Here is a 24,707-nt window from a genome sequence, read left to right as displayed (position 1 = left end):
TGGGGTTGTGGCTCAGTGGTAGAGCACTTGCCTAGCATGTGTGAGGCACTAGGTTTGATTCTCAGCACCACATAAAAAAATAAATAAATAAAATAAAGGTTTTGTGTTCAACTATAACTAAAAATATTTTTTAAAAAATTTTGGAAATCCTCTTTACATATTTATACTTAAAGTATTTTCCCTGATGGCAAAAAAACAAACAAACAAACAAGAGACCTCCATATCTGCTCTCATTAATTTAGCATAAATGAGTAAATAAGTAACGTTTAAAGAAGTACAAAAACAAGTAAAATGAAAGATTCCATTTACTCATTAAACTCATGTGCTTAAGAGAGTACAGTATCAGGGAGGGAAATGCTATAATATGCTTACAGCTCAATTTTTTGTTTCAAAGTTCCAAAAGTTTAACAGGCTAGTAATTTACTATTTGTTAAGTTTCTCACAAATCAAAAAGAAATTATATACTGCAAAATAGAATAATGTAGAAAATAGTAATGCTAGCAACAAAAAGTTACATTTAGCAGTTGAACTACTTATAATACTGCTTTAGGTTGGCAATACTATAGTCTATGTAAATCTGAATATAGGTGCATATGATTATTTCTCATCAAACCAGCCACCCAGTCTGGGATTGTGGCTCAGTATCAGAGTGCTTGCCTCACACATATGAGGCCCTGGGTTCCATCCTCAGCACCACATAAAAATAAATAAATAAAATAAAGGTATTAGGTCCACCTACAATGAAAAAAAAAAATTAAAAAAAAAAAAAAGCCACACAATGCATCAATGTATCAACAGCAGATTGTCTCTCTTAGCCAACAGTAATATTTTTCTATATTTCTTATTCTGAACAGTGCACATAGTTAAGATACATGTAAGAGTAAATTTCATTCTAAGTATCATTTCACAAGAGTTCTAATTATGTATTGAGGATGTAGATCAGAGGTACAGTATTTGCCTAGTATGTGCAAGGCCCTGAATTCAATACCCAGCACCACACACACACACACAAAAAAGTTCTAGTAATGGTAGAGAGCAAAAGCACAAACTATTAAAATTCAACACATGGAGTAACACATAGTATCAAAGACATAACAAAAAAACACTGTGGCATTCATACATCAAATTCGGATTAAAACTCAATTCCTTTCCACCTACAAAGATAAAATCTGCAAATGTTAAATCAACAATACCATGAAAAATTCAAATGATAATACAGATACTTACACTTGACACTGTGCTGAAGGTATTTAAAATATTACAAAACCATGGCTATTTTGCAAATAAGAAAAATGAGGTTGGGAGAGTCACAAGATTCAGAGTCACACAACTAGTACATAATGACATCAGCCTTTGAACTTGTATCAGTTTCATTACAAAATCAATTATCTTTTAGACAAACATTATTTTATGCAACTAAAATAATTTATGTAGAAGAGAGCTCAAAACACTTCATATGTCAACTTAGCCATACCATGGAACCTAAAAAGGTTGTTTTAAAATTACCATTATTTTATAATGACTAATATACCATCATTTGAAAGATACACTATGTTTTATGCACCATTATTGTCCTTTGTTCGTAGATAGATTCTAAATCTTGAATGAAGAGTGTCTTTGCTATTGACAGTTTCTTAAACCCACCCCCACCCCATGCTAGGTTACTAGCTAGGAGACAAGGTGACTCAGGATGGGAGCCAGTCACGAAAGGTTGAGGATTGGTGCCAACCTGACCTGGGCAGGGAAACCAAGGAGCTGGAGATTGAGTTCAGGCACATAGATAATGATCCAAGCAACCATGGCTTTGTAATGAAGTCCTAATAAACATTTGTTGAAGTTCAGCAAAGCTTCCTGATTGGTGAAGTGCCAGCGGGTAACAGACCCAGATTCAATGGGAGAAGGCACAGAAGCTCTTCACAGGGGACTTTCCAGACTTCACCCTATATCTCCTCAGTTGGCTGATTCTGATTTGTATTCTTATATTAAAACTGTAACTGTAAGTACAGAACTTTTTGAGTTTTGTGAGTCTTTTCACCAAATTATTGAATCCAAGGGGGTTGTAGGAACTTCCAAATCTGTAAACAATTACTCAGAAATACAAGTGGCCTGGAGACCCTCAAAGAGCAGCTGGAATAAGGCAATCTTAATAGGACCCATGTCCTCTATTTATTTATTTATTTTTAGCAGTATTGGGTACTGAAGCCCAGTGGTACTGGTACTGAACTACATCCCCCTCCCTTTTCATTTTTTATTTTGAGACAGGATCTTGTTAAGTTGCCTAGGCTGGACTGGAAATTAGGATCCTCCTGCCTCAGTCTTCTAAGTAGGTTGGATTACAGACATGCAACATCACACACAGCAGGACCATGCCCTTTAATATTTGAAGTCAACACTAACCCTGGTGATCAGTGTCAGAAGTACCCTGCAGTAAATCCTATGGTGTCAGAATAACCATTAAGGAAGAAAAAACACTGCCAATTAAATTGTGACCTACCATAAACAGTAAGATACATGCTGATTTCAGAAGTATTAAAATATTTAAAAATTATTTCAAAATAAATTATTTATATTCCAATTTTGTATTTATAATACATTCTTTTACAGTTTTTTAAGTAGTACAAAAATATGAATGAAGCACAAAACAAAAAAAAAACCTCATTCTCCCGAACTCATGGGTAATCAGTTCAGTTCAAAATATGGTAAATAGGGCTGAGATTGTAGCTTAGTGGTACGGCACTTGACCAACATGTGCAAAGCCAAGTGTCTGATCCCCAGCATGGCAAAAAGGGAAAGAAAAAAAAGTGCGTGTGCATGCGCACTGTAAACAAAATTTTGCTGACTCAGAAGTTACCCAACAAGTCAATGACAGAAAAGGGACCTAGAACTCAATCCCAAATAGCAAGAGTATTATCATCTGCTATAAACATCCTATTAGTTCTCAGCTTATCTTAAAGATGGCTATCAAACACTTAGAAATCTTAAGTTATTTTGATGACTAAGAATCAAAGGTCAATCCATTTTATTACATATGATCTCCTTACAACCCTTCAGACAGAAGGCAATGATTACACTAACCTTACTACAGTATCATTTATCACTTGACAGTTCAATAGAAAAGAAAGGGTCACAAAGAATAATGCAAGGAATAGACTGGGTGGTTAGATGTGGGTGTTCTAACTGCAGCTCTACCACAAGCCAGCCTGAGGATTGCACTTTCAACCTGGACTCTAGGTCTGTTTCACATTAATTTTTAAAAAAGGGGGTGGGGTGGGGAGGGAAGGGCATGGAACCAGTAATTCCCAATGGGAAGTTCCTGGCTTTTGGTATAGGACAATTCTTTGCTATCCTACACTATGAAGACCCTAAGCCTCTCAATTCCTTACCCTCTAAATCTAAATGCTGGTGACTCTCCCCAGTAGTTATGACAATCAAAAAAACCTGTCCTCCGCCACGTAAATGGGGTGGGGGGCACACTGTGGTATGTTAGTGATGGGCAGACTTACTTTCACTAACAGGTATCACTCTAGTGCTTAAAGTTTAGCACCTTTAAGTGCTAAACTTCTATTAAGTCAGAAACTTTCACTCATACTTAAGTGACAAGTACATGAATGTAAAAAAAGTTGAGGAAATAAAGAATGATTTAGAGAAACCAAAGATTTTAGTCCCTATAATCCATTTCTAGGCCCCACCTGGAAAAATCAGAAATGTAAAGATTTATAGGCACTGGTTTAATCTACACAACACTACTAAGAGTTCAATTATTTGAAACAACCCTAATAGGAAATATTTATTGAGTACTTGGGGCTGGGGTGTAGCTCAGTGGTAGAACACATGCAAAGCATGTGAGAGGCCCTGGGTGTAATCAACAGAAAAAGGTAGGAGCCAGGCATCATGTACTCCCTTACTAATCAAAGTATAATACATCACACTTGGGAACTTAACAGAAATACACAATCTCAGGCCCTCTCCCACACCTACTGAATCAAAATCTATTTTCACAAGCTTCCTAAATGAACAATTTAAGCAGTACTTTACAGGTATGTATTAATTCATTTAATCTGTATAACACATAATTTAATCCTCATAACAACTCTACAGTGTAAATATTATTATCTTCCAGCTTACAAAAAAGTAAACCAAGGCACTGATCATTATATATTTATATAGTAATGTCAGAGCCAGAATTTGAACCCATGCACTCTCATTCTATAATCTAACCTCTATAGCATTATTGCATATTATCTCTCAATTTTAAATAATTTACAGTATAGCCATAAAATGGGATATTCTATAGCTGTTAAAACTAGTATCTGAAGAATTTTTAATAACATTGAATTTAAGATGATGAAGTGAAGTATGAGAATATAAAATTAAATATACGGTATAAGCCCAAATATGTAATTATTAGAAAATTATTAAGAAGTATATGTCTACTTGGGAGGCCGGGGCAGAAGGATCACAAGTTTGAGGCCAGCCTCAGCAACTTAGCAAGACCCTGTTTCAAAATAAAAACAAAAAGGGCTGGGATTAATTAGAACAAATTAAAAAGAAATGAATAAAAAAATTAGTTTAAAAAAAAAAAGGGCTGGGAGCACTGGGGTTGTGGCTCAGTGGAAAAGCGCTTGCCTAGCACATGTGAGGAGCTGAGTTCGACGCTTAGCAACACATAAAAAAATAAATAAATAAAAATAAAGGTAAAAAAAATGAATGCTTTAAAAAAAAAAAAGGGCTGGGGATGTAGCTAAGTAGTTGAGCACCCCTGGGTTCAATCTTTATGCCACAAAAGAAAGAGAGAGAGAAGGAGGGAGGGAGAAAAAGATAGGAAGGAAGGGACAAAGTGAATAAATGGTCAAAAAAAAAAAAAAAAAGATCTAGGGAAAAAAATGTTACCAACATAAGTTATGAGAATGAGATCTGACATCAGAATGCTAGGGTTCAAACCCCAGCTCTACCATTTCCCAGCTGATTATTCTTCAGTGCAAGGCTTAAGCCTCATTTTCCTCAGTGATAAGAGGGACATAATATTTAACTCATATGATTGTTGAGATTTAAACAGGTAATATATATAAAGCATATATATTCAATGAACACATACTACACTTCTGAATTCAGCAAAAAAGATTCTTAATTATAATAATCCCTTAGATTGTCATCTATCTTATAAAGGGCTATTCCGAAGAAAGTACCTTCTCCTTAGATTAGATAATATAAGGTTGAACTCAAGCAATTAACAGCTGAGTAAAAGATCAGATGATCTTGAAATAGGCATGATTAAGCTGTAAACCTGAGTAAAAGGAGCTGCTGTGGCAGCTTCTCCTCTCCTGCAGGATCTTCATTGGAAAAAAGGAAGTCTATCATCTACCTTGAATATTAGGTATTTCAACTGCCTGGTCATGCCTTCCTGACCTTGAGCAGGTAACTGGACTTCTCTCAAAGTCTCTTCCTCACCTAAAAGGAATGAGACTACCTCCCTTAGAATTATTATAAAGATTTTTTTATTTTAATTTTTTTTTAGTTATACATGGACACAATCTTTATTTTGTTTATTTATTTTTATGTGGTGCTGAGGATCAAACCTAGTGCCCCATAGGTGCGAGGCAAGCACTCTGCCACTGAGCCACAACCCCAGCCCCTATTATAAGGATTTAATGAAAAATGTGTATAAAGCACTTTGTACACTGACTGGCACAAGCAAGCGCTTAAAGTCAGCTAAGATCTATCATCATCATAATCATCACCATTATTCTTACTTGGATAAGTTCTTAAACTCCTACTCCAGCAACAAAAGAATACCCATTCTTTCAAACCACTGTTCAATTGTGTTTTCATTATTTTCTAATGAATTATACCTTCAAAGGGTTATTTTATTATAAACTGATAAAAACAGTTAAACATTCTACCTAGGGTACAGATAAGTTAAACATTCTACTTTTTAAATTTGATTTACATAAGTAAACTATACCACATTTGAATTCTTAATTACACAACTACTACCTAATATTACATCTAGCAAACCAACACTGGGGTTCTCCACATTCCTAACATCTTTGCATACATATACATTAGAAAACACATGAGTAAGTCACATGCTTAAATAAGTGAACTCAATCAATCACTAGCAGCTATTATCTAGGTCAAGGCTTTCCACCTGATAAAATTAGATCAGAATCAGCATTAAGATTTAGAAAAGCCTAAGGATCACCCTTAGTCTGATCCTTTTGTTGTACAAAAGGATTTAGGAAATGTAGTTAACTGTGAACAAGGAAAACATTCAAATGCTAATCTACTTTTTCAAGAATTAGTCCAAATTCTAAAAGAAATACATAGTAAACTCCAGTTTACACCTTTACAACGACATCCATTTTAGCTCAGCTAGAGGTGCTACTATTATTACCACTTTCAAGGTGTAAGTGGGAGCTTCCCTTCTCGCTTTCAATAGTAATGAATCCACCCACAGCTTTGAATTCAAGACATTTCTTTATTACAGGGAAGGAGGAACACCAAACACCTATGGTCAGGCATTTAAAGAACTCTTTATTTGATGTTGTCTAATTATAAGAATTAATGGTGATTTGGAAAGAAAAAAAAAAAAACAACTCAAAGAATTCATATGCACAATATAAGACTATAAGACTTTTTCTTCATGTTTATATAAAACATTTAACATATGAATGGCTTTTAAATCTGTGGAAATCCGCTCAACTTCACTTATTAAGAGAAATGAGGGGCTAGAGTTGTAGCTCAGTGGTAGAGCTCTTGCCTAGCATGTGTGAGGCACTGGGTTCGATTCTCAGCACCACATATAAACAAATAAATAAAGGTCCATCAATAACTAATATTTAAAAAAAAAGAGAAATGAAACATAAAACAATGAAATACCGAAATTCCTCAGTTTTGCTAGCCTTAAGCTAGCCTTGGAAAAGAATTGACTTTGGAATGCTAACTTTATGATTCTCTAATTTAAACACAGTCAAGGGGTTTGGGTTATAATTTGTGGTAAAGTGCTTGCCTCGCATGCTTGAGGCCCAACAATCATTTCTATGTATAAGCAGATATGTCCTCATGCATATATCTGTATCTACATATAAAATTTAATACTAACATATTCTGGAGAAAGGGGAAATGCGTGTACTTCTATATTTGGATGGAAATATAACATCCATGAAGAAGAAATTGACAATACCTATCAAAATTATAAATTGTCATATCACTGACCCAACAATTCCACTTTTAGGAAATTATCCTACAGAGAGACATCCACATATAAGGGACATCAAAGATACAGGGACATTCACTGCAGCACTGTTTGTAAGCATAAAAAATTGGTAACAAGTTGAATGGCCATAATAGTTGATTGGCTAAAATTATGGTGGACTCATAAAATGGATCACTATTACAGCCACTAAATAAATGATAACTGTATAAATATTAATAGGGAAAGATCTCTTAGTGATATTAAATCAACAATGTGCTGCATACAGCATCATTAGTTTTAAATATATATACATAGGAACACACACACTCATGCATGACTCTACGTATATGCTTATTAACTTCTGTGTGTATTACTGGGGATTGAACCCAGGGTCTTGAGCATGCTAAGCACTATAGCACATATCCCCAGCCCTTTTTTATTTTGAGACCAGGTCCTATATGCTTATAGTAGCACAGAATATCCTTACAATGCATAAGAAATGTGTAACAACAGCCACCTTCATGAAAAAGTCTGGGTAGCTGAGACACAGGGAACAATGGAGGACTTACTTCTCACTCTATACCATTTTACACATTTCAATTTCATTCTATTTATAATTTCTAAAATAATTAACTTTTGTTTTGTTCTGTTGCTGTACTGGGCACTAAACAGAGGTGCTCTACCAGTGAGATACTCCCAGACCTTTTCATTTTGAGATAGGGACTAGCTAAGTTGCTGAGGCTGTCCTCAAACTTGTGATCTTCTTGCCTCAGCCCCCCAAGTCTCTGGGATTACAGGCATGCTTTACAGTGCCTGTCTCAAAATAATTAACTTTTTAAACACTTATCTTAAATTTAGATATCAGACCTTTAGTGTATTCCAAATAAAAGAAATCAATTTCCTTTCATGATAGTTTCTAAATTCAAGAATCATAAAGTCAGCATTCTAGGGACAAATCTTTTCAAGTCTACTGACTCCATAATCAATATAAGTTCCAGCATGATTAAATTCCTAAAGTCCACTTCTAAGCAGAAACAAATGCAACTTATATTGCAGTAGATAAATTCAGATCTCACCTAACCAGGTCTCCATGAAGCTGTAAATAAAGACTTTCTCTTCCCTCTCCAGCACAAATTTCTGAGGCTGGTGTCTCTACTGTGCAAAGGACAAGATGTAAGTCAGAGGAAGAGGAGGAAGCAGTAGAGGAAGTGGTAGTTGAAATGGCAGTGGTCGTGTCGGCTCCATAAAGGTAAACACAGCCTCTCTTCACATCTTCTCGCAGCCAGTCTCTTTCTCGAGAACCAAACCTACTTCTCCTATTTAAACAATTTCTGCTCCCATTTCGTTTCATATTTCTCTAAAAAAATTAAGAAAAATAAATTATTAGCTAGAACATTTAGTGAATTAGACATGCTCAGTCCTCACCCCATCTATTTTATATTCACCAATTCTGCTCCACTATCCCCTTTCTCCTATGGAGCGTCCACCTCTGCCATGCCCATTCTTAACCTGGACAATAACTTTCTTTTCCACCAGCTGTTCATGCTTCCATCTATGATGATATCTGGCCTGCTTCTATTTTTCAGTAAAGTGTCCAAACAAACAAACAAACAAAAAATCAAAGTACTTATGTACCTATTACCCAACTTGCATTTTTTTTTTTTTACATTTAGCCATATTTAGTTCAAATCATTGTTCTAAAGCAAATATATACAATTCATTCCTATATATATAGTTGAAGTTACGGAACCCCACTACAATCCCCTATCACTCTCTCTCTCTCTCTCTCCTTCGTATTTATCATTTCATACATTTTTGTCATACATGAATATTAATAAATATTTATAGTACTGTCTTACCTGATTTAAAACTTTATCTGTATCTTAACATACTTATATTTCACCCTGCAATTTTTTAAAAATATTTTTAGTTACAGATGTACACAATAATTTTATTTTATTTATTTTTATGTGGTGCTGGGGACCGAACCCCCCAGTGCCTCACACAAGCTAGGCAAGCACTCTACCACTGAACCACAACCCCAGCATCATCCTGCAATTTTATATGGTTCAATATTGACTTAGAGATATATCTATGTTAATATACCCAGTTCAGTTGTTAAAAGAATATTCCATTATATGAATACACTGCAATTTAACCACTGTACTACTGACAGTATTCAATGTTTTCCCCAAAGTTTCATGATGGAAAAAAAAGGCTACAATAAACATTTTTGTACATGTCTCCCCCCATCCCCAGAACTAGGGTTGAACCCACGGATGACCTACCAGTGAGTTACAGCCCCAGCCCTTCTTACTTTTTATTTGAGACACTAAACTGCCCAGGCTGGCTTCAAACTAGTGATCCTCCTACCTCAGGCTCCCTAGTAGCTGGGATTACAGGTATGTGTAACTGTGCCTGCCTGTACATGTCTACTTATGAATATTTTAAAGTTTCTCTAGGGTCCTAACCCTCTGCTTCATATTCCAAATAAGTAAGTACAGTATTGGCACAATATTGCACAAATAGTCTCTCCATTTCTGACATGTTCCAAAAAATTAATGTTGCATTTGATAACGTAGGAATGTGAAATTCACATATGTATTGTGAAGTCAAGCTATCTCCAAACAAAAACAACTGCTACAGCCAATATAACAAATGTATAAATCAACATTTGCCTGTTCTATTTTTATGATGGACCATTTCTCTCTTTAATCAAAAAGAAATATCCACTGATAAGTAAACCAACATACTTCTCTTGTTTCATTCCTACTGCCCTTCACTCTGTTTTCAGTCATATCCAACTATTTACAGCTCCCCAAATACACTATTCCACAATGTTGTGATTGACTGAAACATCATCCTTCCACCTGTTCATGTGACAAGTTATTCTTTTAACTCTATTCAGACATCACATTCACCCATCTCTACTTCCTTGTTTCCTTGAAAGAATTAATGACACTACTCTCTCCTTAGCAGAACCTCTTCACCTTCTAAATATTGTCATTTATTCCATATTTCTTCTCCTCCACTGAGCTTATTATAGTACCTTAACAGAGTATCACAGAGTTATATGCAGACACTGAGTTGACATCACAGGAATTTATACCCAATCTGTACTTGAGCTCAATTAACTCTGGTAGGATGCTGAACAAACTGAAAAACATTATCCATTTTTGTAGAGAACCCTACAATCTTTTCTTTGTATAAGCTACAAAGTGAAAGGGAGTAAATAAAATATTTTCACTAGTATGCTTCATTGAAAAACAGAAAGCAATACCTACAAAGCAAATGCTAGTTTTACCGAGATTAAATTATTGAGAGTTAAAATCAAATTAAAATTTAAATTTCTAAAAGTGGTAAAGAAAGAGGAAGAAAAAGCTAACAGGCATTCCCACATGGAAAGAAAGAAAAGCAAGCATGAGAATGACCCCATTGTTTACATTTAGGATAATATGGGCAAACTCATCATTTTGCGGATCTTAAAGAATATTATGGATTTAACTTTACAGAAGTAGGATAAATCCCTGCTACAAGTTGGAAATAAGCCTCTCTTTTGCCATCAAGTGTATTTTCTCAAAGCTGAACATTTCAGAATTAACAATGGGCTTTCAAGTGTTTATTTCATACACACAAGGGCCATCATATTTGTACCATTCAATAATGTTAATCACTGAATGGTTAACTACTGGTTAATTTTGAATATTCTTTACTTTTTAATCTTTGAGAAACATTAAATGGTCTATCACATACTCTACTGAGAGAGTAATATTTACATAAAAAAGCTCTGCTTTCTACATTAAATGGAGAGAAAGGTCAAGCAGATACTATTCCACAACCACCAAAAGGTTTCTTTCTTTCTTCCACAGCCCCACGCCATGCGGGGTGGAGGGACAGGGGAGGCTACTACCAGGAATTGAACTCAGGGCACTCAACCACTGAGCCATATCCCCAGCCCTATTTTGTATTTTCTTTAGAGACAGGGTCTCACTGAGTTGCTTAGCACCTTGCTGTTGCTGAGGTTGGCTTTGAACCTGTGATCCTCCTGCCTCAGCTTCCTTAGCTGCTGGGATTACAGGCATGTGCCACCGTCCACAGCCAAAGGGTTTCTTAAAAAAAAAAAAAAAAAAAAACTCTCTAAGGTTAAATAACAGCCCAGTGAACTTCACAATCTTAGAATTGTCAAGAAAACCCCCAGAAAGTATTATATTAGTTCACACATGACTTTTTTTTGCAAGAACTTTTACCAATCATTTGTAAGTGTACTTATATTCCCTTAAGACTATTAAATTCCTTAAGGAACTTTACCTCATCAAAATATATGTAAATATGTTATTGGTTATCCTTTAAATAAATTTATTTAATAAATTATCTAGATTTATTTAGATAAATCAGAGGATTTGTCTCCTACCCATATGATATACTCTACCCTGTGAAGACAAACAGCTAAGTTAGAGCTTGAATCTCCTGAATCTGATCAATGACACTAAAAAGGCCTGAATAATATGCAGAGTCTTACAGGGACAATCTAGACATACTATTTTGTATTATTAGCAATAACTGAATTACCTAATGCTTCTTTCTTCTCAGGAATGTCTTACTCCACTACCTAAAGCATCAGGTAACTGCTGGAAAGGCCTTCTTAGCAACCAGTACTGCAGATGATACTATCCTCTAGCTACCTTCAGCTTTTAGAATAAGGATTCCACTGGAATTGCTGGATTGAGAACACTTAATTTTCTCCCTTACTCTAATATAAAAGCTGTTATCATAAACTTATCTAAAAGAGGGCACAACTCTAATCACTCCTCACAACAAACGAGTATGAAGAGTATATTTAAGATTTAAAGATCCTTTTAGAAAGTAAAACTTCTTTTGAATAAGCCATGAATTGAGAACCTACTGCTTCACTTTCACACTTTTAACTAATGAAGATGAATATGAGGCCTGTAATCAGTTCAAAAGGTGTCCACATACTCTAAAATATGCATAGTGAAAACAAGGTATAGTGAGTTCTAGGAGGGTGTGAAATACTAAAACAATAAAGACTCATCTCTGGGAATATAAATATTCTGGAATATTTTAGGACGTATGAGTGAGATGAGATAGGAAGAGGAAAAATATTTCAGTCATCAAAATGTCTTGGTATTGGCTGCTTCTCTTACTGGAAATGGACTGCATTCTCCCTTGAATGTGTATTCCTTGGTTTTCCCCAAAGCTTCTCCCTCCCTCTTCAATGTCCCTCAATGGCAACATTGTCCCTTGAATATATATTTTTTACTTTACCCCCAACAAAAGTCTCTTCCCTGAGACAGCCTACATTCTCCCTTGAATGTTTAACTGCTCTCCTAAATAAATCTGTCTCTGAAAAACAACAAACCCAATTGGTATTGATTATAAACCATTCATTCACATTATTTAAATAAAAACTTAATAGTTTTGTTAAAAAAAAAAACTCATGGCACTCATCAACTAGATTAGCTGTAACTTCATATCTTCTGCAGACTGAGTTTTAAAACTCCATAATCTTGAAATTGCAAAAAACTGAAATATTTACTAATCCTATGCTTCAGCAATTTGAGAAACTTTTTTTTTTCCCCCTGAGATGTAGTCTCACCATGTTGCCCAGACAGGACTGGACTTGAATTTCCGGGCTCAAGTGATCCTCCCATTTCAGCCTCCGGAGTAGCTAAGACTACAGGCATGCAACACCATGTTTGTCACAGGGAGCATAGTTTAAATGAAATATGCCAAAACTCCATAAAGATGGACTTTGACCTAGTCTGGATTATTATGAAGACCTATATTAAATGATAAAAATGATGTTCATTATTTGATAGTAAGTAAAAAACAGTTACAAATAGAATGAAAAGATTTTTTGTTTTGTTTTGTTTTATTGGTGCTGGGAATTAAACCCAGGGCCTCATACATGCTAAGCACATGCTCTACCACTGAGCTACATCTGCAGCCTGGAAATCTTTTCTGAAGGATCTTCAGAGAAAAATATGTGAGCAATTATGACTTTCTTCCCAGTTCAGAAAGTCATCTGTTTACATACCCATTCTTTTCCAGTGGCTGACAAAAAGAGTCACCCACTCTGCTACTTAAAAAAATGTCTGTATGTGGAACTCCCAGCACCTCTTCTTTATGACCATCACATTTATTTGCAAGGATTAAAGTGTTAACTATGTGCAGTAAATCAAACTATGCAAATGCCTTAGAGATAGCCTCTCACAACAGAAACTCAGCACTAGAATCAAGATCACTGGACTCTTTCAAATGGTCCCCAAATTGGAACTTAAGGGAACCAGTAGAAAATTGTCTTCAACAAAATTCATTTCTTAATTCCTCTCACAAAATTCATTTCTCAATTCCCTCATCACCAAAAAAAAAAAAAAAAAAAAAAAAAATCCCAAAATTGTTCACCTTCTAGGCTAGGCCAGAAGGCATTACCTGGCTCTCAGACTTGCCATTCCCTGATAACCCAAGCAGTTGAATTTCTGCTTTTATTGAATTCATGCACAATTTACATTTTGTGACTTTATAGTTTTAAATATCCAAAAGACTTTGGGAAATTGTATTCCAATGTATGGTAAATAAATTTCAATAAATCGGTTTAAGGTTAATGAAGAAGTCTGAGTAAGTGATGAAAAGTTTTTTAAGTCACCACATTAAAAACTTAACTAACAATGTTTAACATTTTAGAGAACTGGTTTATGATACTTCATGGAGTCACTAGGTCCATGAAATCTAATTTTTTCTCATTTTTGTGATGTCCTACCAAAAACCTTAAAGAGAAAATATGTTCAAGACAACGTTAACAATTATGACAATGTATTTTTTAACATCATGTATTTTCATTGTTTTGCAAGCTATTTTTGTTACACATCAGATCTTTCCTCCCCTTGGCAAGTTTTAAATCTCTCCGATCCCTCTTCTAGATAAGTCTTAGAGGAATTCCATTCCACCTCTGTAAGGACTCCTAGTTTACACATTTGACCTACAGAAAAAATTTCTCTAAATCTCTCCGATCCCTCTTCTAGATAAGTCTTAGAGGAATTCCATTCCACCTCTGTAAGGACTCCTAGTTTACACATTTGACCTACAGAAAAATTTCTCCACAACTATTTCAAATGCTAGTAGAGAACACCCAGTTAGCCTCCCACAACCTCTCCCCTTAGACTTCGTTACCGTTCCCTCCCAGCCTTCTGTATTCCTTCTGCATTTAAACTTCTTGTCATCACCTTCAAGGTTCCACTCACCCCTTATCTACATGTTTTCATATTCTCCTACTTCCCCGATTCCTGCCAAAACACCCCGCTAGCTGCCTGTTGCATAACCGCTTTCCCATTACGGTCTCCCCGCACTGTCAACCCGGCTCCCGCAAGCAGGAATGCCCCTTTCGGCCCAGCCCCTCCTCCCTTCTGCAACACGCCCAGCGAGTCCCCGGGAAGCAGCTCCTCCCGGGATTCTCCCTCCAGGCGGGGCGGGCCGCCTCCCCCGCCGCGTCTCGGAGCCCGGTCTGGGTCGGAACTTGGATAGTAAGCCCCGAGGGCAGAGTGTGCCGCTCCACCCGGCGCAGCCCGCGCACACCGCGGCGCCCGGCCAATCACCGCCGCCATCCTCCCGCTGGGGTGATGTCTTCAGGTGTCCGGGGAGAACCCTACGTACTTGCAGTCCCGCTCCAGCCAGGAGCGCCCCGCCTTCGAAGCCCCCCGCAGCCGGCCCCCGGATCCGGGAGCTGCCAGGGGAGGCAGAGGCGGGCGCGGGGAGGCGAAGGAGCCGGTGGGCGGCGGCGGCGGCTAGCGGCCCGAAGGCGTGGGCCTGCCAGGCGGGTGGCGCCCGGCCAGGGATGGGCAGCGGTGGGGACGACGCGGCTGAGGCCTTTGCTGGGAGTCCCCAGGCGAAGGCCTCGCTCCGGACAGTGGTGCCCCGCGCCAGGTGTGGGGTTGCCGAGCCGCGGAACCGACTGGCTGACGCGGGGCGGGGGTCGCCAGCTGCCTCCCGCACAAGGCGGGGCGGGGGCGGCCTCGACCCTCTTCCTTCCCTCCCTAGTCCGCCCAGTCGCCTGCCGCCTCACCTTCAGGACCCGGATCCCTCCCGGCCGGCGGTTAGCGGGCGCTTCGGGCGGCTCCGGGGGCTCCAGCGGGCCCGCGGGCCCCGGCTCCACCTCCCCCATCGGCGGCCGAGGCTGCACAGGACACCCGGCCGGCGCGACGGCGCGCGAGCCTCGGCCGCGCGCGAGAGCAGCCGGCGGCCCCGCCCCCCGCGGCCCCGCCCCGAGGCCCGCCCCCCGCATCTCCGCCGGACTTGCGTAGCTGCGGGCTCGGCGCGACCCCGCGCCGCGGAGCTGCATCCCGACCTGCGGGCGGCAGAGCACTGGGCGGGCGGAACCTGGTATCACTGCAGAGTGGGCCTCCGCTGCTAGTCACACTGGATTTGGAGGCTAGGGCATAGGGAGTGGGATTTGCTGCTAACCGCCCTCCTAGTAGTGGTCGAAGAAGGGGCAGGTGGGGCTTGCACCTGTCAATTGGCGAGGGGACGCAGCCCTACTGCGAAGGTGGCTCTTGGAACTTCCCTCTCAAAGATGTTTCCTCTTTCTACTCCAAAACTGGCCTACCACCCCCACTTTCAAAGTCATTGAACCAACTGTTAAAGATACTCGTCTTAGCAGTATTTCTCTCCTTTAACTGGAGGTGCTCAACAACCTTCCGCAACCTCGTGTACAAAACGTCACTCACCCTCCCAGCCATTTTTCAATTCCCTTTTCTCATGTAGTAAAATCGTCGGAACTCTGTTCTTGGCCTCAAGCAGTAATGTCTGTGAGCCATTTTATTATTTGCAATGCTAATTCAGAAAAATCTTTCAAAAGTTAACATTTTGTTGTTGTTGTTGTTCCTGGGGTGATGGTAGTTTTGTATTCAGTGGGCCAAATTTGTCGTCAGCCTGATTCCAAATCTCAGCTCTATCCATTATTAGAATTGCTTGATCTAAGCTTTTGGTTCTTAAACTGTGAAACAGATTAATATCTGCCTAGCAGTTATGAAGATTGAGTAATGCATACAAAGTGCCTGACATATAATAGGAATGAATTCAGATTTTATAATTCTGAAATTCCAAATTTAAGATTCACTCAGTTTTCCAAAAAGAACTCTCATTAATCCCTCTTGAATTTCCCTAGGAGCCTTCTAGACTTCTGGATTTTTAGGGTTTCCTCTTACAGGTAAGCAACTTGTAGGAAACTAAACAGCAAAAACCTGAATTTCTTGACCTTTGAGTAGTTGGTAAAGATTGTATCTCATTATCCATTGCTTCAGCTTGCCTCATCTAAACCTAGAATGTTTTAAGAGAGTTTGAGATCTAACAGGGCAGCCAGTGTCCTCAGCAGATATATTTATGCATTTGGAGATATTTTACATGCTAAGACAAAATTTGATTCTTGAAAGTTCTAACCCCAAGTTATTTCTTCTGTAAAAGTATAGTCAATATTTTCTCCCTTAATTACTTTGCATATATCAAAATTCCAATCTCCAAGCAATCATGTATTGGTTCATAATGCAGTAAAATGATTTTGTCTCTCTCCCCAAGTCTGGTATAAGGTGGAAAAAAAGTTCTTTCATTGGCACCTGGGTTTTCCTTCTACCTTGAAATTATTTTCAAGAAAACTAGTCAGAACCAAGCAAAGTGGCTCATGCCTGTAATCCCAGCAGCTCAGGAGGCTGAGGCAGGAGGATCCCAAGTTCAAGGTCAGCTTCAGCAATTCAACAAGGCCCTAAGAAACTTAGTGAGACCCTGTCAAAATAAAACATAAAAAGGGCTGGGAATATGCTTCAGCAGTTAAGCACCCTGGGTTCAATCCCCAGAACCAATTTTAAAAAGAAAGCTACTCAGTGTAGTTGGATTTCCATTTCAGTGTTTATTAGATCATTTTTTCCAGCAAGAACTCTGGTGTCCCAGCACGGTGGCACATACCTGTAATTCCAGCAACTCTGGGGGCTAAGGTAGGAGGATTGAAAGCTCAAGGCCAGCCTCGGCAATGTAGGAAGGCCCCGTCTCAAAATAAAAAAGGACTGTGGATATAGCTTAATGGTCAAGTACCCCTGGGTTCAATCCCCAGTACCAAAAGAATGGAACTCTGGTGTACATGGGACAAGCACCAACTGGAGCCAGAAGTGGACTTGACCAAGGGTAGACAAGTAGTAAGGAAAAAAAATTTTTTTTTCAGAGCAAATACTTCTAAAAGTCTATTTCTTTGAGGTATTACCTTTTCCAGATCTCTTTACTGATTTAACAAGAAAAGTAAAAGATCTTGTCCCAGGACCAAAGTTTGAGATCATGCTGGGGAGCAGCACTGGCAGACGGTTATCTTTTTTAATTAATGGGATAGTACCTCTTTTAAGAGGAGACAGGGGAAAGCCACCAGACCAAAAGTCCCAGAGGATCATTCATGATTAAAGGTCCCCAGAATTAAAAGTCCAATCTAGAAGTGACATTCAGTTGATTATTTTCTTTTTAGATCATGTACTGTCATTAACATTGCGTATGTTGTTTCAAAGGTCACACATTCATGCTCTCCTCCAGTTTAAGGCAATGTGCATTATGTATGCCAAGCATTATGTAACTTTGATTTCTGGAAATGGAAGCAGCTGAGACTAACCCTAAAAATAAATTGCTCTGGGTTTTTTTTTTTTTTTTGGGGGGGGGGGGCCAAAAACCCATATGCTGTCAATGCAGGTTCATCATTACAAAAATCACGGTTTGGATCATGCCAAGAGACAGAGAAGTCATTAGAAATCCTCTTCTCCATATCCTCCCAATAGCAGCTATGCACATTCCCTGCATCCCCAGTGCATGCACATTCTTTATGCCAGAAGGTTTTCCCAATCTTCACTACAAAATAGGAGGGAAACCTGGAGAAGGAAAGCTCATGTCTATTAGATTTTTGTACAAGTTATATATTATGTCATACTTATTATGTCTTACCTATAATTAATTAAAACTAGTTCCCATTCCATCAATAATCACAAAATCATATGTAGGCCTAAATCCATGTTTTTCTTTTCTTACCACTGATTAAGCAGATTTATGCATTTTTTATTTTGGTTCCCCAAATAAACAGACAACATTTACCTGGCTTCAAAGTCTGAAAGAAATTTGTCCTTGAATACTTTTTTTTTTTTAATTTGTTAGGGATCTAACCCAGGGCCTCCTAGACAAGCACTCTACCACTGAACTACAACTACTCAGTGTAGTTGGATTTCCAAAAATTGAAAATTTTTGCTTTTCACATATGATGATAGAAGAGCAACTCGGAAGACTAAGGCAGGAAGATTACAAGTCCAAGGCCAGCCTCAGCAACTTAGTTAGAACTTGTCTCAAAGTTAAAAAAAGTTAAAATATTAAAAATTTAAAGGAGATAGTAGGGGATTGGGAATGTCGTCAGTGATAAAGCACTTGTCTTGCATGCACAAGGCCTTGTTCAATCAGAAAAACACCAAATATGGGGACAGTTGAACTGAGTGAGATCATAACATGAAAAACCCTAAAAGTGCTTAAAATTAGTTTGGTCCTTCTGCATTGAAGTTGAAATATAAGCACTGTTCATTATACTGTTAAGTAAATGTCTGGTGTCTATTTATTGGCTAATCTTTTCTACTGTAGCTTTTATATTTTCATCTAATTATATGTAGATGACAGTTTCAAGTAAATTTAACATTAGAAACAAAAATTAATTTTAATTAAGCCATATAGAAGGCAAGATTATAGAAGTGTTACTTATCAAATTCTGCCAAAGGGCACTTCTGTGTAAACCTGATAACTGCCAAGGCATACACCCTTCTCCTTTTCAATCAAGCAACAGTCACATCCTCCCCTTTCTCACTTAAGGGACTTTCAGGGCATGAGAGTAATAGAAAAACCTAAAGCTTTCAACCTCCGAAATGGAATTCATATTTTAAAAAAAATTGGATGGGTGCAATGGCACACACCGATAATCCTAGCAACTCTGGGAGCTAAGATGATCCAAGTGAGGCCAGTCTCAGCAATTTAGCAAGCCCTAAGCAACTTAGCAAGACCCTGTCTCAAAATAAAAGGGGCTGGGGATTTGGTTAGTGGTAAAGCACCTTTGGGATCAACCCCTAGTAACCTACCCCCCAAAAAGAAAAAGTTTGAAATATAACTCATTTTGACTGGTCAAGCCTTCGTCTTCCTGGTCAAAGATATACTGGAACAATTCACAAAAAGCAGTTTACAACTGAAATCCCATGAGCATGACAACCCTTAATGTACAATTCACCTTGATATGATTTCTTTGGCTTATTTCAAAATTCACTATGTAGAGAATAGAAGCATGGAAGTAATCACAATACAGTTAAAATGTCCAATTGCTCTTATGACTTTTTCATTGTCTACACCAAGTTTTCTAACTGTTCAGATTTCTCTCTAGGTGATATTTCTGTATAAAAGGAACAGTAACAGATTAAGTTTAGCTCAAAGCTCTTGAGAAGAATTCATCCAAGGCTTCTAGTTTACTTATAAGAAGCAAGGAAGCAAATTTTAAATCATTGGGTATTGACTTTTTATTATTAGTCACTGTTCATAATTTGGTTCAACCAAAAGACAATACACACAGCAGAATTCTAATGCATCCCATGTAAATGTTTACATCCATTTTATTCCTCACTCGCCTCTAAGACTTATCATTTAATTTTAAATTCTTTTTACATCTCAAAAATATGTCTGCAATAATTAGAACTTCATTAGCTGTCCCACGTGGAGACAGCCTTTTAATATTTTTTTACAGTAAAGAAGAGGTGATGGGGCTTATTGAAAGGGTAACTTACAACATTATGAAAGAAAAGGGGACTTATAGGAACACAGTGGGAATTCACACAGGAAAAAGTCCAGAAGCTCTTTCCCATGAGGTCTCCAAATAAAAACAAAAACACAAAGCGCAAATGCAGGTCTGAAAAAAACAAAACTCCAATGCTCCATCTTGAAGCCAGAATCAGCCTCGTGGAAGTTTGTGAAGCAACTACACAAGCTGCTTCTGCATTTACTTCTGTTTAAGTGTTCCAGGTTCTGGAACCTTGTCAATGGGACCCACTCACTGCTATTGCTTGAAAAATTTTTCACTTCCAGTTCTATAAGCAGCCCCACCCTCCTCAGCCAAAGATGATCAGAAGTGTTTTATTAAACTTCAGGGCTTTTTGAGTAACACTCAATAATCCTTCCAACTCCTAAACTCATGAATACACAGACATGTATAACTGTTCCCTAACCATCCACTTATTACTCCCTAACTCTCAGTTTAGGACACAGTGGTTAAAATACATTCGCTAGAAAAAAATAAGCACATTCAAACTCCTTGTTTTCCCTAGTTCTTATGGCCCAAATATAACCCAAAGCAGAAGATAATGAAGTTGAACCTCAAAAGCAGTATTCCCTAACTTCCAACTCCTCTAGAAGAACATGAAAAGGAAAAGCATGTCATGTAATCGACAGAAATGTTCAAACTATTAGTGCTGAACAGTTTTAGGTCTGTTTTCATCTATGAGTGGAACAAACAAAGGGTATGAACCAAACCTTTAACTTAGCAAGAGGAAATAATTTCCTCTTGAATGTTAACATTGAGGAATGTTTCTTTAAGTGAGAAAGACCTTAAAATGAACAGATGATCACTATACACAGCATAAAACTTCCATGACTATCCAAACCACCTCAAAGTAACAGCACCAAGGCATTGTAGGAGAAGCTTCAAAAGGGACAGCACCCTTTCTACGGTTTTTTGAAATTACTTATATGAATTCTCCCTTAAGATTACTGGGGATGGGAGGGAGGACAGAATACAAACTACTCTCAAAAAGAGACAATGAGGTACAAGTGCATGTGAAATTGCCGAAGTAAGCGTGTGAGGGTCCACTGCTTATCACCCTGGGATTATTAAATAGCCACAGAAATCACCCTTTCTTCACAATGGCTCTGGAGTTGTAAAATCCATTCTAATTTGCTCCCCCTTGAATGGTTATACTCTAGAAAGAAATTATTGAAATGTGAAAGTGTTCACAGAAATTAAGAGATTTCTCCTTCTAGCTGCAAGGCCAAGTGAGAAGAAAACTAATGCTGATCCTAGAAACTAAGGCACGCTGAAGCTTTCAAAGATCAATCATTTGAAACAGTCTTCACAACCATCAGTATCCTAGGCAGTTCCATGGCGCTAGTCCTTCAGTATGGTGCTCAAGTTCAGTCTCTGAAATTAACTCTTATTCTACACAGCACCCCGTGCATTAAGGCCATGATTATTTAATTCCTTTTAGACAAAGCCAGGGATGATCATAAATTCTACCTCAAAACTCTGATCACCCAAGCAGATGCTTTGTAGTACAGTAGACCCTTTGCAGCTCCATTAGCTAGCACTGTCTTACAGAATATTCTTGAGCAGATTTCTTCAGAGAATCAACTTGGTTCAACTAAAAAACAAAAAAACAAAAAACCTGAGCTGGTTAGCTACAAATTTAAGGGAGAAAATAAAGCCTCTACACAAAGAGGAATGTTAAGACAAATTCTATTCAAGAAATCCACCAATATTATGTTAATCCTATCAAGTTTCACAGCATTAAATATCCATCCAATGAAATCAGTCTGCGAAGAAACCTTTAAAGGCTATTTTTCATCGCACAGGCAGAGCGTTTTTCAGAAGTATGCACTAGTTCACACTTATTTTGCCAAAAACAGGAAATCATATCCTATTCTTGACTCCATCAACCAGTTACCCAGTGGAGTAAGTTTTAGCAGATCTTGCTCCTGTATACTTTTAAGACCAGAAATTTTCCCTTTTGGAGCCTTTAGTTCAACTCCAGTTGGTCAAATGTCAGGAATAGTCTAGCATCTGATACAGAGCTAGGTTTGACAAGACACTGAAGATTTTAAGTAAAGGCTTGGTGAAATGAAAGGGAAAGAAAGATTTAAAACTGAAGTGAAAGTAGTCATTGTGTACAATACAGTAACAATTGCAAACATTTTAAAAGCAAGGTGGGCCCCACTTTCTCTTTGTTCTGCAATATATAAGACATGGTGCCTGTATACTTGAACGTACATAGTACATCCAACACGTACCAAAGGAGAATCATTTCACCTCATTCCAGCAACTCCATTTTAAGGTTTGATAACGCAAGGGTCCTTTCTAAAAAGCACTCGGCACTCTTACTAGTTTAAAAAGCTCAAGTCTTTAATGCAGATATTCATGAGATTGGTTTCTTTCGAGAGACTAATTTCTCAGACTCAGGAAAGTATATTCCTACTCTATGGTGACCATAAGATTCTTCTGACATAGGGGGCAAGGAAGCTACAAGGCTTCATTCCAACACCATGAAGTACAATATAGGAAAGATTTCTTTAACCGTGTGGTCTTTATTTCAGTGCCAGTGTTACAGATACAACACAAATGTTCCAGTTAGAAGAAGGAATTCAAACGGAATGCCAAGGTCCAAGCCAGGCTCAGGAAATAAAAAGGGAGGTTTGGAGTAATGGATGACTCCTGTATGCTCCAGGATGAGTCTGACACTCACTCATCCTATGGGCAAAGGTGTAGTTAAGGAGTCTGCTCTTTGAAAATGGTGGACTCCTCTTTCCACCCATTTACCACAGTTCAAATGGGCAAGTGATGGGCTCGGGAGAAACTTTAAAATTTGTGATGGGAATAGCTCATTAATAAGAATTAATGCATCTTTTAGAAGGTGTCCACTTTGCACTTTAAGTGGAATTTACTTTGAAAATCATGGAGAGTATTCATGACTACAGCTAAGGAATGGAGAGAAAAGGGGAGCTGGAAGAGCCTTGGAAATTTCTATTACAAATAGAGCACCATATCCTTCATGCCAATCTCAACAAAAGCTCTTTTTAACTGCATCTGTCCAGTGTTTACAAATAACCTCTCAAGGTCTAATCAGTTCTTGATAACAAACATACATACATGTGTGTCTGTCTGTGTGTATACAGCAATGCACAGAAAAGGCTACCAGGAGCCTAATGCCTCTTTCAAACATTGGGGGAACCAGAGAAAAAGGCAGGGCTCCCTAATGTCCATTGTTATATTTCCATTCCAAATGCCAGATGTAAAAAGCGCCTGAAGATGGTCACCCAGCTAGTGAGGAATAAATACCCCACCTTGCCCAGTCCACAGAGAAACAACAGTAGAAAGAAGGGGCACTCTTTGCTGCAGAGACAGAGTGAGTGTTTTCTCGCCAAGAATTCCAGTCCTCTCCTCCAGACCAGCTGCTAATTGCCTCAGGGGCCCAGGGAATGTTGATTCCGGCTGCAAAAGTGGGAGGGGTGGAGAAGTGTGGAAAAGGGAGAAGAGGAAGAAGAGTGCAAAGTAGCCTCCAGAAGCAGCCAGCCTCAACAGTGGAGGAGAGGACATTAGTCTTTAACAATGCTTCAAGGTCAGCAATAACTTCAGGAAAATCCTCCTCAACAGTTCTCTTCAGCTCCTGATGCCCATGGTACAGTTGGGGGGGACTTGCCAGCAATCACAACCTCCTTCTCAGAGTTCCTTTGATTGAGTGGGGTAAGAATGAGAATGGTGCCAGACCCTCATTGCCAGGACTGAGGGGGAAAGTTGTTCACCTCTGCTAGATCTTGCATTGCTGAGCCCTTGTGATTATATGTGAGCTTGATCCGCATTCGCAGCTGTTGCTGTGAACGTGAAAGAGAATCACAAATTAATACACTGAAATAAAATATCCACAATATGTCCAGTCCACAAATAGACCATTTAAGAGATAGACCATTTAAGAGAGAGAGATATCTCACTATGCTGCTCAGGCTGACACTGAAGCCTTTTTTTTTTTTTAATATTTATTTTTTAAGGGCTGGGGATGTGGCTCAAGCGGTAGCGCGCTCTCCTGGCATGAGTGCGGCCCGGGTTTGATCCTCAGCACCACATACAAAGATGTTGTGTCCGCCGAAAACTAAAAAATAAATATTAAAAAATTCTCTCTCCCTCTCTCTCTCTCTCTTTAAAAAAAAAATTATTTTTTAGTTTTAGATGGACACACTATCTATTTTATTTTTATGTGGTGCTGAGGATCGAACCCAGTGCCTCACGCATGCCAGGCGAGCACAATACCACTTGAGTCACATCCCAAGCCCCTGGCACTGAGATCTTGAGCTCAAGCAATCAATCCTATCTCAGCCTCACAAGCAGGCAGGCCTGAAAGCATGCACCACCATGCTCAGCTCTACAAATAAACCTTTAATCATAAAGGTAAAAAAAAATTACTTAAAAAAAAAAAAGAAAAGAAACAGGCAGGGCCAGGCGTGGTAGCCCTGTAACCCCAGCCCTATAATCCCAGCAGCTCAAGAGGCTGAGGCAAGAGGATCAAAGTCAGCCTCAACAAAATCAAGGCACTAAAGCAATTCAATGGGACCCTGTCTCTAAACAAAAACACAAAATAGGGCTGGAGATGTGGATCAGTGGTTAAGTGCCCCCTGTCACACCCCACCCCCCCCAAAA

General features: G+C 38.6%; 2 protein-coding genes across 3 annotated transcripts in view; both read right to left on the bottom strand.

The window, feature by feature from the left end:
* The window catches only part of Phlpp2 (PH domain and leucine rich repeat protein phosphatase 2), a 77,466-nt gene extending 62,071 nt beyond the window's left edge, over window positions 1–15,395 (bottom strand). Inside the window, exons 1-3 of one of the 2 annotated variants that reach the window (XM_071604320.1) lie at window positions 15,276–15,328; window positions 9,055–9,099; window positions 8,272–8,552 (exon numbers count right to left, since the gene is read on the bottom strand). In XM_071604320.1, the coding sequence (XP_071460421.1) occupies window positions 8,272–8,546 (275 nt within the window). In that variant the 5' untranslated portion in view covers window positions 8,547–8,552; window positions 9,055–9,099; window positions 15,276–15,328. Of the gene's footprint in view, window positions 1–8,271; window positions 8,553–9,054; window positions 9,100–15,275 lie in introns of both variants that reach the window. The other variant, XM_027933322.2, reaches the window with a different exon arrangement.
* Window positions 15,396–19,758: 4,363 nt separating this feature from the next.
* Window positions 19,759–24,707, bottom strand: part of Ap1g1 (adaptor related protein complex 1 subunit gamma 1) — an 82,195-nt gene continuing 77,246 nt past the window's right edge. The window contains exon 23 of the mRNA XM_027932978.2: window positions 19,759–23,887. Coding sequence (XP_027788779.2) covers window positions 23,786–23,887 — 102 coding nt within the window. The 3' untranslated portion in view covers window positions 19,759–23,785. The remainder of the gene's footprint in view (window positions 23,888–24,707) is intronic.

This window comes from Marmota flaviventris, chromosome 18 (genome assembly GCF_047511675.1).
Source record: "Marmota flaviventris isolate mMarFla1 chromosome 18, mMarFla1.hap1, whole genome shotgun sequence".
NCBI classification, from domain to species: Eukaryota; Metazoa; Chordata; class Mammalia; order Rodentia; family Sciuridae; genus Marmota; species Marmota flaviventris.
Note: the sequence above shows the minus strand (reverse complement) of the source record. Positions and strands in the feature narration are given on the sequence as shown.